General features: G+C 41.8%; 1 protein-coding gene across 1 annotated transcript in view; it reads left to right on the top strand.

The window, feature by feature from the left end:
* The window catches only part of LARGE1 (LARGE xylosyl- and glucuronyltransferase 1), a 587,913-nt gene that overhangs the window by 491,450 nt on the left and 81,031 nt on the right, over positions 1-15,432 (top strand). The window contains exons 8-9 of the mRNA XM_027107480.1: positions 4,448-4,560; positions 6,389-6,514. Coding sequence (XP_026963281.1) covers positions 4,448-4,560; positions 6,389-6,514 — 239 coding nt within the window. The remainder of the gene's footprint in view (positions 1-4,447; positions 4,561-6,388; positions 6,515-15,432) is intronic.

The raw sequence follows: 15,432 nt of genomic DNA, 5'->3' as shown, positions 1-15,432 counted from the left end.
CCAAGTCCAGCACAGTTTTCATGTTACATACAGCTCCCTTCTGTGATAGCTACAAAAATGCCTGTGTTGCTGGAATTCATTCTACTGCATCAGTGTGAGGATACGGGGATATTTATTCCACAAATAACCTGTGGTTAATTATAGATCTATGAGCAAAGACAAATGTTTTCACCCATGCTAGACAACTTTATGCAGCCTCTTTTTAATTGTCTTTTTTGAGAGAAGAGAGGGAAATGGGTCATTACCTTTTAAGGTCTGCTATTCAAATGCGGTAGAAAAGATCTGCTGCCTGATTGACATTCACAGCCCTGAAGGGAGAAGTCTGTCTGGCCTGACCTTCAGCAGGTAATCCTCTGCCTCTTTTAGATTTCAGTTTCGACATCAGTTATTTCAGGAAGCTTTTCCCTAATGGTCCCTCCACACCCAGATCACAATCAGTTCCCCTGTCCCCGGCTCCCCACGGTTCTTCACACATCTCCTCTCTGTCACTGTTTTCCATTTTCTTGGTTACCCATCTCCCTTCCCTGTTAGGCCTTGCTCCCCAAGAACAAGGACTGTGTTTTACGAACTGCTGAGTCCCCAGTTAACCCAGTGAATAGAACTGTAGGAGTTACTCAAAAGGTGCCTCTAAAATGAATTGTGTGTACATTATATTTCAACATCTGTATGCGCTGCAGTGTGCTCACCACCAAAAGTTTAGTTTCCATCCATCACCCTACAGTTGACCCCTTTTATCCATTTCACCCTCTCCACCTTCCCCTCTGATAACCACGACTCTATTCTCTGTATCTATGTGTGTATAATGTTGTACACATGAAATTTTATATAGTGTTATAAACCAATGTTACCCCCATCAATTTTTTTAAAAAACAAATTTCAGTTAGGTTGCACATAGTAGGTGCTCAACAAATAACTGTTGACTGAGTGAGTAAAAGAAGAGATGTGAAAGGCACTTTAAATGTAGACTCCATGAGTCTCTGTGATGGCCTAATTTGTAAGAGAAAAGGAAGATGAGGCAATTCAAGATGTTTCAAGACAAATAGCACCATCAACACAGCAATCCTTGTACAACATGGGAGGCTGTACCCCAGCTGAGCGCTCGGAAGTGTGCCCAATGAATTGGGATTAGGATGTTTATTGCAGCATTGTTTATAAGAACAGAAACGTGGGAAACAGCCAAAATGTCCTTCAGCAGCGGAATGCATAAGTAAACTGTGGTGCAGCTATACAAGGAATGAATAAAGTGATTACAATGAATAAACTAGATGCTGAAACCGTAACATGGTTAACTCTTAAAAGCCGTAACGTTGGGTGAAAAGGTAAGTTAGAGTAGAAAATATGCACTGGGAAACATACTGAAAATGCCATATATTGTTTATTAATATATGCATAGAGAATACAAATTAAAAAAAACATGCAGGGAAATGAAACCCAGTCACTCCAGGATACTGGTTACCCTTGGGAGAGGGAGGGCTACAGTGAGATGGTGGAGCTTCTCATTTACCTGTGACATTTTATTATGAACAGCAAATGTGGCAGTATGTTAACATCTATTAAATCAGGATGGTAGGTATTTGTCATATTAGTTTTGGTACTTTTCTGTTAGTTTGAAATAGTTCATGCTTCTAAAAGTTAAATTAAAATCACACAAAGGAGAAGGTTGGGTAACTGGGAGAAGGACCCTACATTTCTGCCTTTAGTCTTCTGTTCTGGACCATCCCCCCACCTCTTTTCAACTAGCCTGGCAAACTGTATGGAGTCACATCTGCCACTTAGGACTTGCTAAGTCTTAACACCATTGAAAAGCATCAATTCTCAGTCAGTCTCCAGAGACTGATAGATCTACCATTGATGCCTCCAGAGGCTTTCAATCTTTCGTCATTGTTTATAGTTTCTGCATTCCTCATTTTTTCTATATATTGGAGCATCTAGCCCTAATTCTAAATCTAATTAGCATTAGTTTCTGCAATAAGATTTAGTGGAATTCTCTTTCATATGTGGGACTGGAATCTATTTTCTTGAATCCGTCACTATATTCTCTTGTTTTGTAACACTGTCAATTTTTCTTTCCTTTCTCCCCCAAAGAAGCAATCAAATAATACCCTTGTGGTGAATTTTGCTATTTCTAAAATTCCTCCCGTGTTTGGGGAACACTTTCAGTGGTGTGCTGGACCTAACTCCCCCTAGCTCAGGAGGGCCAATTGTGCTCAGTCCTTCCCAACTGCTTGTTTGATGACATCACATCAGTAGCTGGAAATCGGCCACAATGAGAGTATTTACACCATGGCAATCAGCAGTCGCTACAAATCTAGGTTTGGGGTGTTTTTCCCCTGAAGAGCTAGCTGGTGGTTAAACATTTACCAGCCTACCACTAGGGGGCGTGGCAGTTTTCTGAGTTTGCAAGGCAAGTAGCATTTTCCTCCTTTTACCCAGGTAGAAACCAAAAGTCAGAAAAGGAGAAGGCCTTGGCCTGAGTCACAGAACTCCCCAGAGGCATTGCTGGGGCTCTGGTCTGTGTGGTATAGCTGAAGAAGCACCAGCTTTGGAGTCAGGCAGATCTGAGTTCGGATCTCGTAGAGCTGCTCTTGTACTGTGAACTGTTCAAGTGTCTGACCCACCCGCCCCCCTCAGTTTCCCCACCTGCAAACTAAGGATGACAATATTTACCTTATCGATGTGCAAAAAAACCTAACAAAGCACAAGGGAGATATGCAATAAATATGCTTTGCCCTTCTGACTTACAAGTTCAGATCTCTGTGTATTATCCTATTCTTCCCATAACCATATATATTTTATTTCAACTCTCTCCCTGAACAAACACCTTTCACTAAATAGTGAATACACTTTTGGGCTTCCCTGGTGGTGCAGTGGTTAAGAATCCGCCCGCCAATGCAGGGGACACGGGTTCGAGCCTCGGTCCGGGAAGATCCCACATGCTGCAGAGTAACTAAGCCCGTGCGCCACAACTACTAAGCCTGCGCTCTACAGCCCGCGAGCCACAACTACTGAGCCTGCGCTCTAGAGCCCGCGAGCCACAACTACTGAGCCTGCGCTCTAGAGCCCGTGCTCCGCAGAGAAGCCACCACAATGAGAAGCCCGCTCGCGGTAACCAAGAGCCACCACAGCCAAAAATAAATAAATAAATGACTTTTTTTTTTAAAGAATAGTGAATATACTTTTTCTCCAAGTATGTGCCACTGGAATAAGTAGAAAAAAGTCTCAGTGTTGACATTTATGTGTGATTTGGGGAATCAGTTTCTTTCCAGCAGTCTTAGAAAACGCACTAGGTATCAACTAAGATCATTTTTCAGCTGCCTGGAGTTTTCTCCGCTGACTGTTTTGCTGAGCTAAGCTTCCTGAGGAGTATTGATTGGGGAGGGCATCACGGCCACAGTTCCATCCACCAAAGTAACTGCAGCGGCCTGCAGGGACCTTCTCTTGGCCGTTCGTGCTCTGTGCTCTGTACTGTCTCTGCATGCTCTCCCCGACCTGGTGGTAGACATTTGCTCCTACGCCATTCAGCTAAGCCAAAATGTATTTTTCTTTTTAGACTTTTACTAATCTATTTTTACCTGAATAATACATTTAGTTGTTTTTAACATTTTAAAAAATACAAAGGTGTATACAAGGGCAATTTCCCTTCCTAGACAATCCCCCCCTTCATTCAGGTCCCTCCCCATGAAAACTAACCGCAAAAAAAGAAGGTGGAAAGGAGGAGGAAGCAGCCTCTGACTATTAGTATCTTATGAACCCAAAGGCTCTTGGAGCCCCATCTTGAACACCCAGCATCAGCACAGCCTTCACCATAGTTTCCATCTGTGTTGATTCTGTTGGACCAAAGAAGTCTGTTGAAACCAGGAATACTGCAACGAGCTCATATGGCTTATCAGTAGGTATAAAGCAAATTGGCAAAGACATACCCAGAATAAAGTCAGAGAGGATCTGCTTTGTTTCTGTAAAGATAAATGGCATATGTTGTATAAACACCATCCATCAGCTAACCCTAGGTAGGTTGTCATATATCCGGAGAAAAACATAAGAGAGAATCTGTGCTTACAGGTGATGTGCTATGTGTCAGGTGCAGTGCTAGGCTTTTTTTTTTGGTGGTAAAATAAGCATAACATAAAAATGCCGTCTTAACCGTGTTTAAGTGTACAGTTCAGTGGCGTTTGGTGCATTGACGTTGTTGTACAGCCATCATCTCCAGGGAGCGCTGGGCTCCTTTGCCCGTCTCACTTAGTCCTTGGGACAGCTTCTGAGGTCTGTGTTAACGTTCTCCATACAATGAGGATATTTCAGAGAGATTGTTTAACGTCTCATCCTGAGTACCCGGCAGAGCCTGGGGTGAATCCAGATGTGTTCATCTCCAAAACACGTAGACAGGCGTGCCTGGCTGTCTCTCTTACTGTCGTATTTTTCCTCTCTTCCATCCTATACTGTTGTCTAGGGGTGATCCTGCTGCTTCTGGATAAGCTGCGGAAGATGAAGTGGGAGCAGATGTGGAGGCTGACTGCAGAGAGGGAGTTGATGGGCATGCTGTCCACATCCTTAGCTGATCAGGTAAGTAGGCAGCTTAGAAGGTACGGTTATTCCTGAGCACCCCGCTGCTGTGTCTCAGACTTGCAAGTGGCTGAGTCTGCATTATTCTTCCAGATCTGTATGACTGCTTACTTGGATAGATCGGCCTTGTACTTGCGAGCCTGAGACGACAGCACTCCCCTTAGTTCATTCCCCTTGTTCGTTCGTGTGCGTGTTCAGCAGACTTGCCCTGCACACTGCGCGTGCCAGGGAATATGTTCAGAAATAGGATTACGGAGATAAATGAAGGACACAGTCCTTGGCCTCAGAGAGCTCATAGTTTATTGAAGAAGAGTCATAAGTAAATGATAATTTGGTGTGTTAGGAGGTCACAGTCTTCATCTTGGTGTAGAATATCCAGTGCCTGCCCCCTGAGATTCCAGAATACCAAGGCATATTTCCCAGGCAAGATTCCATTTTCCTTTCTGGCAAATAGAATCTAACTTTTGAAGCAAAGCCTTTTGCTTAGATCCTATACTATGACCCCATCCTCAAGGGAAATGCATTTAAAGAGAAGGGACAAACCTCCTTGGCTGGTGAAAGCAGCTTTTAATCCAGGCAATCTGAAAAAACCCATGAACTCCACCAAACTATTAACATAAATTCATTTAAACCCCATTTCTCATTTTGGCTAAGAAATACAGAGGCCTGAGCCTTTGCCCTTGAATCTACCAGGGTCACACATCTAGATTATGAGTTTCCCATGGTATAAATGGCCATATTGAAATGTAAAGACGATTTCCCTGAGGTCTCTGCATTTTATCCTTTCCTGTTTAACCAAAAAGCAAGCTCACTCCCTGTTTTTGTTCAACATTCATTTGTCTGATTTGTTGAATTTTTGCAAAGTTTTCTAACGTGGAGGAAACAAGAAACTGTGGTGTTAGTTTACTATTTTTTTTAGCATTGTTGTTATTCTGTATTTCCCAAGCAGCCAGAAACTAATTTCCTTTTTCAAACGTGAGATATGGTATAATGAAGGAGTTAAAAATTACCCAGGTAGCTGTTTTAAACCTGAGGGGAAAATTGTCCTCCATCATCATATTTCAAGTCAGGTCATAATGACTTGAGTGTGTCCCCAGAAGCTAGCAATTGCCTGTCCATGTCCATGGAGGATAGTTGATTCAGCCATCGCCTTCTGCGAAGGCCCATAATTCACCTCCCGACACCACCTGTCAGCAGCTAGTTAATATGTGTGGCCTGGCTGGTGCAAGAGCTTGGAGAAGAGCCGGCAAGAAGTAAACCCTCCCTAGAAAAGTCAGAGTTGGATTTGGAAATGCGGAGCACGGGCACAGGCACCCTGGCCCGCAGGAATCCCGGGTTGCATCCATCATCGAGTCTGCCCAGCGCCCCAGGGAATGCTGCTGAAGCAGGATATATCATTTGTCTCAGCCCCTCAATAAGGAGAGCAACCTGTCATCACGCAGTTTCCTCTCCAGGAGGCTCAGGATGGATGACAACAGGGTTCCTCGGTGAGGTGAGAAGAGGGGCGGAAAAGTGACTTCATTTATTTTATGCTGGCTCGGGTGGAAAAGACGCTCCGTGTCTGCCCCCTTTGCTGGACGGTGCTCACTGAGACCAGCAGGACCCGTGAGCTTCAAGTCAGTGTGGGGCATTCCCCCCTCTCTATCCAAACATGACTGCTTGGTTTCTAGAGATAAAAGGCAAGGGAGATGCCCTGCAGTGCAAGTGAGCCTGTGCTCCGAGCCGGAGGCTCAAGAGATTGCACAGGAGATGTGGTGCCTCAAGAGCCAGCATCACAAGCTGAGCCCATCTGACTGTTGTGACTGTATCTCTGGCTTTTATCCCCTAGGATATTTTCAACGCTGTCATCAAACAAAACCCCTTCCTCGTGTATCAGCTCCCCTGCTTCTGGAACGTGCAGCTGTCAGACCACACCCGCTCTGAGCAGTGCTACAGAGACGTGTCTGATCTAAAGGTAGGGTAAGGAAGGCCCTGGTGGGCGGTGGCAGAGGGAAGCTGGATGGGGCAGCGCCCTTCAGGGGGATGATTGGCTCGGAGCTTTGTGTGCAGTGTGGTGAGAGAGAGAGAGAGAGAGAAGGGTGCAGAAGAGCAGAAAGAATGGGCTTTTATGCTTTGTTTTGTTCCCCCCCACCCCGCCCTGTTTTGGCTTTCTGGAAAGCATCAGGCCTCCCAGCACAAGACCCAGCATGTGTGGTTACTCTTCCTGCTACCTGCTGCTGGCTGTTTTGGTTCATGTTGGCTCCCCAAATCCAGTCATTTAATTCAAATGAAAACATTTACTGAGGGCCTCCTTTGTGCCAGGTGCTGTAGATATGGATATGAATAACTTCTTTTCTACTTTCAAATCATTCTTGGCAGAGAGGAGCAGAGAAACATGTAAGGAAATAAATGTAAAAAAAGATGACAGATGCTATGATAGTTGTGGATGAGGTGAGATGCCAGCAGGGAGAAAGGACAGTGACAGAAAAGCCTTTATCATTGGTCTCTAAGTACCAAACACAGTGGTAAGGCCTGACAGGAGATAGACAAAGAAGAAGGGGTGTGTGTATCAATTACCTACTGCCACAGATAATGCTGCGTAACAAACTATTCTAATAGGGGCTTAAATCATCAACCATGTATTTAGTTGATGAGTCCACAGGTTGACTGGATGGTTGTCCGATATTCACTGGCTTAGCCAAATGTCTGTGGTCAGCTTCAGATGGGGTGGCTGTGGCTAGGGCAACTTGGTTCTCCTCCAGTGTCTCCTGTGTCCTGTCAGCAGGCCAGTCTAGCTCGTTCTCATGGCAAAGCAGAGGTGGAAAAGGAAGCCCTAGGGCACACAAGGAAACCCGAGTCCTTTTTACTGACATCCTATGTGCCAAAGTAACCGTGTGGCTGAGCCCAGAGTTAAGGGGTGTGTCAGCATTCCCTACCTGTAGTCGCGAAGGGTTGAAAGAATGAAAAACTGATCTCAGCTATTAAATGACAGATGAATGATTTGAACCCAGGTCTGTCTGACACCAAGTGTGTTTGCCCTCTGGCTGTAAGAGAAGAACTAGATACATGCATCCATAGAGAGTTTGTTTCATTTAAAATTTATACCCATTGCCCAGGTGACGATGTGGTAACAATAATTGCAAGTTATAAAAAGGAAAAAGGGACCCAAACCTTGCTTTTCTAACAAGTCAGGCTTCTCTTATTGGTTTCTGGTCCATATCCGCATTATGTACCTATTATGTCTTATTTATAGTCACAATTTACATGGAATTTTGTATTCTTCCATTGCTTAGCCATTCTGGTTACCTTAGTTGTTTTCAAACTTTCACAAATATAAATATTGAACAGCTCAAAGTTCACACCTTCTCAGGAGTGAAATCACAGAGTCAAAAATAAAGAACTGTTTTTTAAAGCACTTGAAGTTCATTGCAAAATATTTAAAACAGAAGTACCTGCATTATTCATTCTTTAAATCGGCATTTATGAAATTCCTTCAATATGTCATGTATTTGTTAGACATAAGGAAAACAGATGAAATGCACAGGAATATTTCCAAGAATATCATAAACTAGAAGTTCAAAGGGGAGGAAAATAAAACCAACCCTATAAAGAACACCTAAAAATGCTGCATAAAATTTTTTTTAATGTTTTGAAAGCATAGCTGATCAGTTCATAAATTAAATGAAGTAATAAACAGAGGCCAAAAAACAGTAATAAAGTGTGACTCCAGGATGATAAGCAAAAAGCAGCTGCATCTGACATTTGCTGGATATTTGCTTATCCTTGGCGTCTGGGAGCCTTGTATAAATGTAGATAGCTGTATAATTATTGTGCAAACAAGGGAATGCTACCGTGGATTGCACTGGGATAATAGGCCTAAATCAAAATCAGGCAACCCATACGTATAGCCATTCTGTTGAAATGCTATGTGTGGGAACTTGGGCCCCAACACGGAAAAACACAATTAGAAGACCCTGGCATAAAGTCAGGATCCATGAAGAGTGATATCCTCGGTAGATAAACAGTTTAAAAACCCATAGTATAGGAGGAAACAACAGAGATTGTTGCCTGTTTCATTCTTTGCTTTTGTGGAATAAGGGAGAAATGTTTCTCCTGAGAACTCCTAATTTCAAGCCTGTGCTCATATTATTTGGGGAGCTAAAATTATATGTGTAGGGCAGAAATACAAAGAAAAAAATGAAAAATTTCCAGATCCCTGGGAGAAACAAACAGAAATCTGATCTTGAAGAATACTCTCAAAAACAAGACTCTCAAAAACAAGACAGAATCCTTTAGGTGGAGTTTCTAGAAAAATGAGTTCTCAGTCAGTTATCACTGAACACACAAGGAAGTAAGCTACCATGAGAGAGGGCAGAAACTGACCATAGAATTAAACTTCAAAGACTACAAGTATTAGACTCATCAGGCATGAAACATAAGCATTTGTATTGTATAAAAAATAAAAAAAGAATATTGAAAGTAGGTTAGAGGAACAAGAGATTCTCAAAGATGAATAGGCCTATTTAGATCAACTAGGACTTGTAGAAGTGAAAAATATAATTATTGAAATTATAAATTAAATAAATGTGTTAAGCAGTAGATTAGACCCAGCTGAAGAGAGACTTAGTGAACAGGAAGAAATATCTAAGGAAATTACCCAAAACACGCACACTGAAAAAAAAGAGGTAGAAAAATAAAGGGAAGTTAAGGTATTGGGATATGTCTAATTAGATTATCAGAAGGAGATAAAGAGAAAATTGGAAGTGAGGCATCATTGGATGGGGGTGGTGAATGGGAATTTTTCAGAACTGTTAAAAGGTATCCATAGATACAAGAAGGATTGTGTTTACCAAGCAGTGTAAAGAGAAAGCCATATTTAGACTTACAGTAGTGAAATTGCAGCACCCTAAAGAAAGCTGATTTTAAAAATAGCCAAAGAGAAAAGACAGATTCTCTACAAAGAAATTCCACATGTGTGATGAGAGTTCCCATGACAGAAGCCAGAAAAGAGTAGAAAGAATATCTTCAGTGTTCTGAGAGACAGTAACAACACACTGTGTACCTAGCAAAACAATCTTTCAAACATGAGAGAGGAATATCAAGATGAGTAAAAACAAAGAGAATTTACCACCAAAATACTTATGCAAAGAAACGTCCAAAGGAAAATGTACTTTGGAATCCTTTGGAAAATGATTTCAGATTCAAAAAGGAATGTTGAACAAACAAATTAGAAATGTATTGAAACTCTGAACAGTTTCTACATGATAGCAGTAGTAGTAATAATAATGTAATTTGTTTGTTTAAAAACATTATACCTAAATTATCAGGCAGTGACATCATGTAAGTCAGGAGGGAAGTGATGAGAATTAAAGTACTCCTTGAGGTCATTGCTTTGTTGAGGAGGGGGATGAGATATTAAATTTAGCTGCTAAGCTAGGTATGCACGCTAACATAAGCTCTAAGCTTATGCTCTAAGCTCTAAGCTCTAAGCTCTAAAAGAACTGGAAAAAATGGGTGGGATGGAATGGAATAAGAAAAACCAAGATAACCAACCAAAATACCTCAATCGTTTAAAAGAAGAATTAGATGCAAGAAAAGAAAAATAAATAAGAGCATAGAAAAAGTAGGGGGAAATAGAGAACAAGAAATCAAAATGATATAAATAAGTCCAGCTATATCAATAATCAAATAAACTAATTTTGCCAGTGAGAAGATAGGTTGTCAGATTGACTAGGAAGCAATATTCAACATATGCTATTGATAAGAGACATGCCTGATACAAAACTACCCAGAAAGGTTGACAGTAAAATTATGGGAAAAGAATATCAGGCAGATATCATCCCAGATAAAACTGGGTGACTATCTTGATATCAGACAAAGCATTGGTAGGTACAGAGATGGTCACAACTTAAAAACAAAAAGTTCACCAAGAAGATATAAATGCAGATTCATTTACTCAATCTCTTAATGTTTTTGAGCCCAGTGATTCTTCCAAGTTCTAGGAATACAACAAAGATTAAAGCAAACAAAAGCCTCTCACATGTGGAACTTTCTCTCTAGGAGATAAAGCAGAGTTATAGGAGATAATAAGAGAATACTGTGAACAATATTATGTCAATATATTTGAAAACTGTGAAAGGAACATATTCCTATAAATGTATAGTTTATCAAAACTGACTTAAAAAAATATAAAGTCTGGATTATTTTCTAGTCATTAAACTTTCTTACAAAGAAAATAGTACCCCTAGATAGATAGTGAGAAGAAGATGTTCTACCAATTTTTTTTTTTAATCAAAAGGTATTTCCAGTTTTTAGTCAACTTTTCCAAGGAATAGGAAAAGAGGAACACTTTTTAACTCATTCAGTGAGGCCAGGATATCCTTGATACCAAACCCAGACAAGGAGATTACAAGAAAGGAAAATTACAGGCCTATCTCATTCAGGAATACTGATGTAAAAATCTTAAGCAAAATATTAGCAGACTGAATCCAGCCATGTATAAAATAGATCATACATCATGGCCAAGTTGGGTTTATTCCGGGAAATACAAGAGTGATCTAACATTGAAAAAAATCCACAAGTGTCATTTAGCACGTTAATAGATTAAAGGAGAAATACCATCTGATTATCTAAATAGATGCAGGAAAATTATTTGATAAAATTAAATATTCATTTGTGACAAAACCTCGTATGAACAGAATCTACTGAAAACCTACGGCAAACTTTTGCCGAGCATTTGCTTAGGGTTCTGCTAAGTAATTAAAAGAAAACAGTAGGGTGCCCATGAACACCCACACACTTATGGAAATTTGATACATGACAAGGTGGCATTGCTGGCCATTGGAGAAAGGATGTAATTTTCTGTAAATGGTGTTGAGACGCCTGATTATGTATGATAATCAGGAAAAACTGAAAATGGGTCCCTGTCTCACACCATATACAAAACTTACTCGGATGGATTAGAGACTTCAAAGTGAAAGGCCAAATTAAATGTTGATTTTTTAAAAATTAGGAAATTAGCCTATGACCTTAGAATAAGGAAAACACCAAAAGCATATATCATAAATGAAAGGGTCAGTGAATTCAGCCACGTTGAAATTAATAACTCCATCAAAGTGGCATCAAAAAGAGAAAAGAAAAATAGTTTCAACATATACAACTAAGGACTAGTAAACAAAGTATACAAAATATTTGAAGAGAAATGTGTAAAATATGAATTCATTTCACAGAATTGCAAAGAAAATGGCCAATAAACACTTGAAAAGATGTACAACCTCTTTGTTAATCAGGGAAGTGAAAATTAAGACCACAAATAATTGAAAAAGTGGTACTAATGAAGTCTCATTTAACAGTAGGAACTCTCCTGTAGTGTTGATGGGAGTGTAAATGTATACAGCCAAATTGGGAAAACACTTTGGCACCATATTGTAAACTTGAAGTAACACCTATTTTACAATCTAGGGCTTGGATGTAATTGGTCAAAAATTGAGACGTGGATGACTTCCTGCAGAAAGCACTCCACCAGCTACCAGTGGGCAAATGGTGACAGATTGACGTCAGGCCATGTGTCCTCATAACAAATGGCATTGTTTGACTAGGCAGTGGCACAGGAGACTTAAAAGCTCAAGTCTTTTTTTTTTTTTTGCAGTACGCGGGCCTCTCACTGTTGTGGCCTCTCCCGTTGCGGAGCACAGGCTCCAGATGCACAGGCTCAGCGGCCATGGCTTATGGGCCCAGCCGCTCCGCGACATGTGGGATCTTCCCGGACCGGGGCACGAACCCGTGTCCCCTGCATCGGCAGGCGGACTCTCAACCACTGCGCCACCAGGGAAGCCCTCAAATCTTATTTTCATATCAAAAAGAAAAACAGTAAACTTCCACAAAAATCAGTGCAACTAAAAACCTTGGCAGGCCTTATTGAAAAAGGAAGGAAATTCTGACAGCTTACAACGTGGATGACCTTTGAAGACATGCTAAGTGAAACACTCCAAACACAAAAGGACAAATACTGTATGAGTCCACTTATATGAGATAACTAAAATACTCAAATTCATAGACACAGGAAGTAGAATAAAGGTTACTAGGAGCTGGGGTGAGGGGAGAATATGGAGTTAATGGGTACAGAGTTTGAGTATGGGATGATGAAAAAGTTCTGGAGATGATGATGGTTGTACAACAATGTGAATGTACTTAAGGGCGCTGAACTATACACTTAAAAATGGTTGAAATGGTAAATTGTATGTATATTTTACCACAATAAAAAAAATCTGGGGCTTCCCTGGTGGCGCAGTGGTTGAGAATCCGCCTGTCGGTGCAGGGGACACGAGTTTGAACCCTGGTCCAGGTAGATCCCACATGCCACGGAGCAGCTAAGCCTGTGCGCCACAACTACTGAGCTTGCGCTCTAGAGCCCATGAGCCACAACTACTGAAGCCCGCGCGCCTAGAGCCTGTACTTCTCAACAAGAGAAGCCACCACAATGAAAAGCCTGCACACTGCAACAAAGAGTAGCCCCCGCTCTCCACAACCAGAGAAAGCCCGCACACAGCAACGAAGACCCAACACAGCCAAAATTAAATACAAATAAATTAAATTAAAAAGAAAAATCTGGGGGTGGAGGGACCTTGGCGAGTGTCCTATGAAGCTGATTGTTTTTAGGAGGATTAGTATGAGTTTCATTAAAGAAACCAGTCATAAGCCAGTATATTTGGCATGATTTCTGAGCACCTCTAAATTGGCAGCCACAAAAAGGAAAAGAAAAAGCTTCATAAATTAGAGGAAACTCTTCATTTGCAAACTTTCAACTTCTATGTTTTGTAGATGCCAACAAAGCTTGGTCTCCAAGTGTATGTCCCATCTGCCCACCACGTACACACCAATGTGTTCATGCTGCCGTGTTTATTGAGTGATTACTATATGCCAGATACTGTTACAGGTCCTAGTGATGCCGCAGGAAACTAAACAGACAAAGCCATTGGTCACGTAGCGTTTAGGTGCTGGTGTAGCAGATGGCTGTGCCTCTTGGGCATTGCTTAGTGTTGCTTAATTATTGTCACTTTGAACCTATCAAACGAAATAATTTGTGAACCCCCTTTGGCAGCCTCTTCTATATGTGAATAGAGGAGTTTCCATCAAATGACAAAACCATGAAGATAGATTTAAACCAAGTTTAATCCATATCTTCTTAGATAAACCTAAAAAATAAGTCATTTTATCACTGATAGCTTATCTAACAAAATCTGACACAGAACCCTAAAATACAGGCAATATATGAAAGGGGAGCTGCCCTGGAGGTGGGGAGAGGCTTAGGGGATGAGGGAGAGAGGCTGGAAGGCCTGAGCACCACCCTCTGGGTCATATCAGGGTCTGGACATTGATGAAGAGCTGGTCCAAGCTCTTCTGTAGGTCCCTCCAGGCCAACCTGGGCCTCAGATTGCAGGGAAAGGTGTATCTTTGTTGTTTTCTTTCTTTTTAATTTTCTTTCTTCTCTTCCTCCCCCACTTTTTTTCATTGTGTTCAACATCTATGAAGGAACCTCCTGTTTGCTAGTTATTATGTCCCTCCCTGAGGAGTATCCAGGGTACCCTGAGCTCTGCTCTCCATCAACTCACAGTCTGTTGCCCCAAAGGGTAGCCAATCTAAGAAGCTCACCTGTGGGATCCACAGGGACCTGTGCTGGGTCAGCTGATAGAAAACGTCAATTTAAGCAAGACTTACAAAACTCTATTAACCTTGACTGTCCTTTGGGGCAAATCGAGGGCCAGGGTTTTTTGTGGCCGATTGTGCTGTAAGGTCACTTAAGTGACCCTCCATCTGTGTCCTCTATAGTTCTTGGGGTCCTTTCAAGTTGAGCAGGAACTTAAGGACTGCCATAAGGCAAGTGAAGGGCAGTCCTGGACTTTTGCATTTCCCTCACTCTTATATAGTCATCTCACCCATGCCCAGTCCGACAGCCAATTTTTTTTTTTTTAGGAACTTCATTTCATCGAGTTGTTCCAGAACGTTTATCTTGCCTTTCGTGGAAATAGCAACTCTCACCTAATTCAAAGAATGTTTAATTTCCTTTCCAATTACATTTGAAGTGGCATAAAAACACATTTGGTAACAAACACAGCTCCCTCCTGATAACATAGGGCTCAGGTGTAGCTGCACACAGGCTCCCACTTCGTGCCAGAGAGGAGTTTACCAGCCTTGGCCTCTAGCCTGCCCTGGGTGTCAGCTGACAGCTTTGTGCTGAGTATAGGTTAAGAGAACATCTAAGGGGAGGAGTGGTTTCACTGAGGAGGCACGAGAAGTATCTAGGCTTTTGGAGCCAAGCAATCCTGTAAATTCTGACAGTTCTACCTCTTACCAGCTGAAGGACTTGAGTAACTCACTTAACCTCTCAGGCTCAGTTACAAAATCCTTGATAAAATGGAGGCCATTATTCTTGGCCCGGTTCTCAGCCAGGCCCCTTGAGTGCTCCCTAGAAATGCACTTGACCTTACCTCAGTCTTTTATGTTTCAAAGACCTCCATTTTTTTCTCTTCAGTCCTAAACCTTGATGACTCAGGCTTCCCTGGCTGAGTCTTAAATTAAAAGAGAAGGACCCAGAGGAGCGGCTTTTTATTCCTTCACCAGGAGCGCAGAGTCAGGAGACCAGCAAAGAAGCTGTGTGCTGGCTTAGAGCCGGGAGATTGCGCGGGATTCCAGGAAATCGTGTCTAGCCCTTGAGTCTTTATAGACTGTCTGTTAGAGAAGGAAGCCCTGGTCAGAAACAGTGGGTGATGGCCAGGAAGTGGCAAGCAGTGGGTCCAGTCCTCAGGTCTGTGAGAGTTACTGGAGCCCAGGGCTGAGTAAGCCCATGGTTCCTGCCCTTGGGAAGGTCACAGACTATTTAGAATTAACCAGTAA

This window comes from Aethalodelphis obliquidens, unplaced genomic scaffold (assembly GCF_003676395.1).
Source record: "Aethalodelphis obliquidens isolate GAN/ISIS:26980383/991018 unplaced genomic scaffold, ASM367639v1 scaffold8, whole genome shotgun sequence".
Lineage (NCBI taxonomy): Eukaryota > Metazoa > Chordata > Mammalia > Artiodactyla > Delphinidae > Aethalodelphis > Aethalodelphis obliquidens.
The sequence above is the reverse complement of the archived record's forward strand: the minus strand, read 5'-3'. Positions and strand labels throughout refer to the sequence as shown.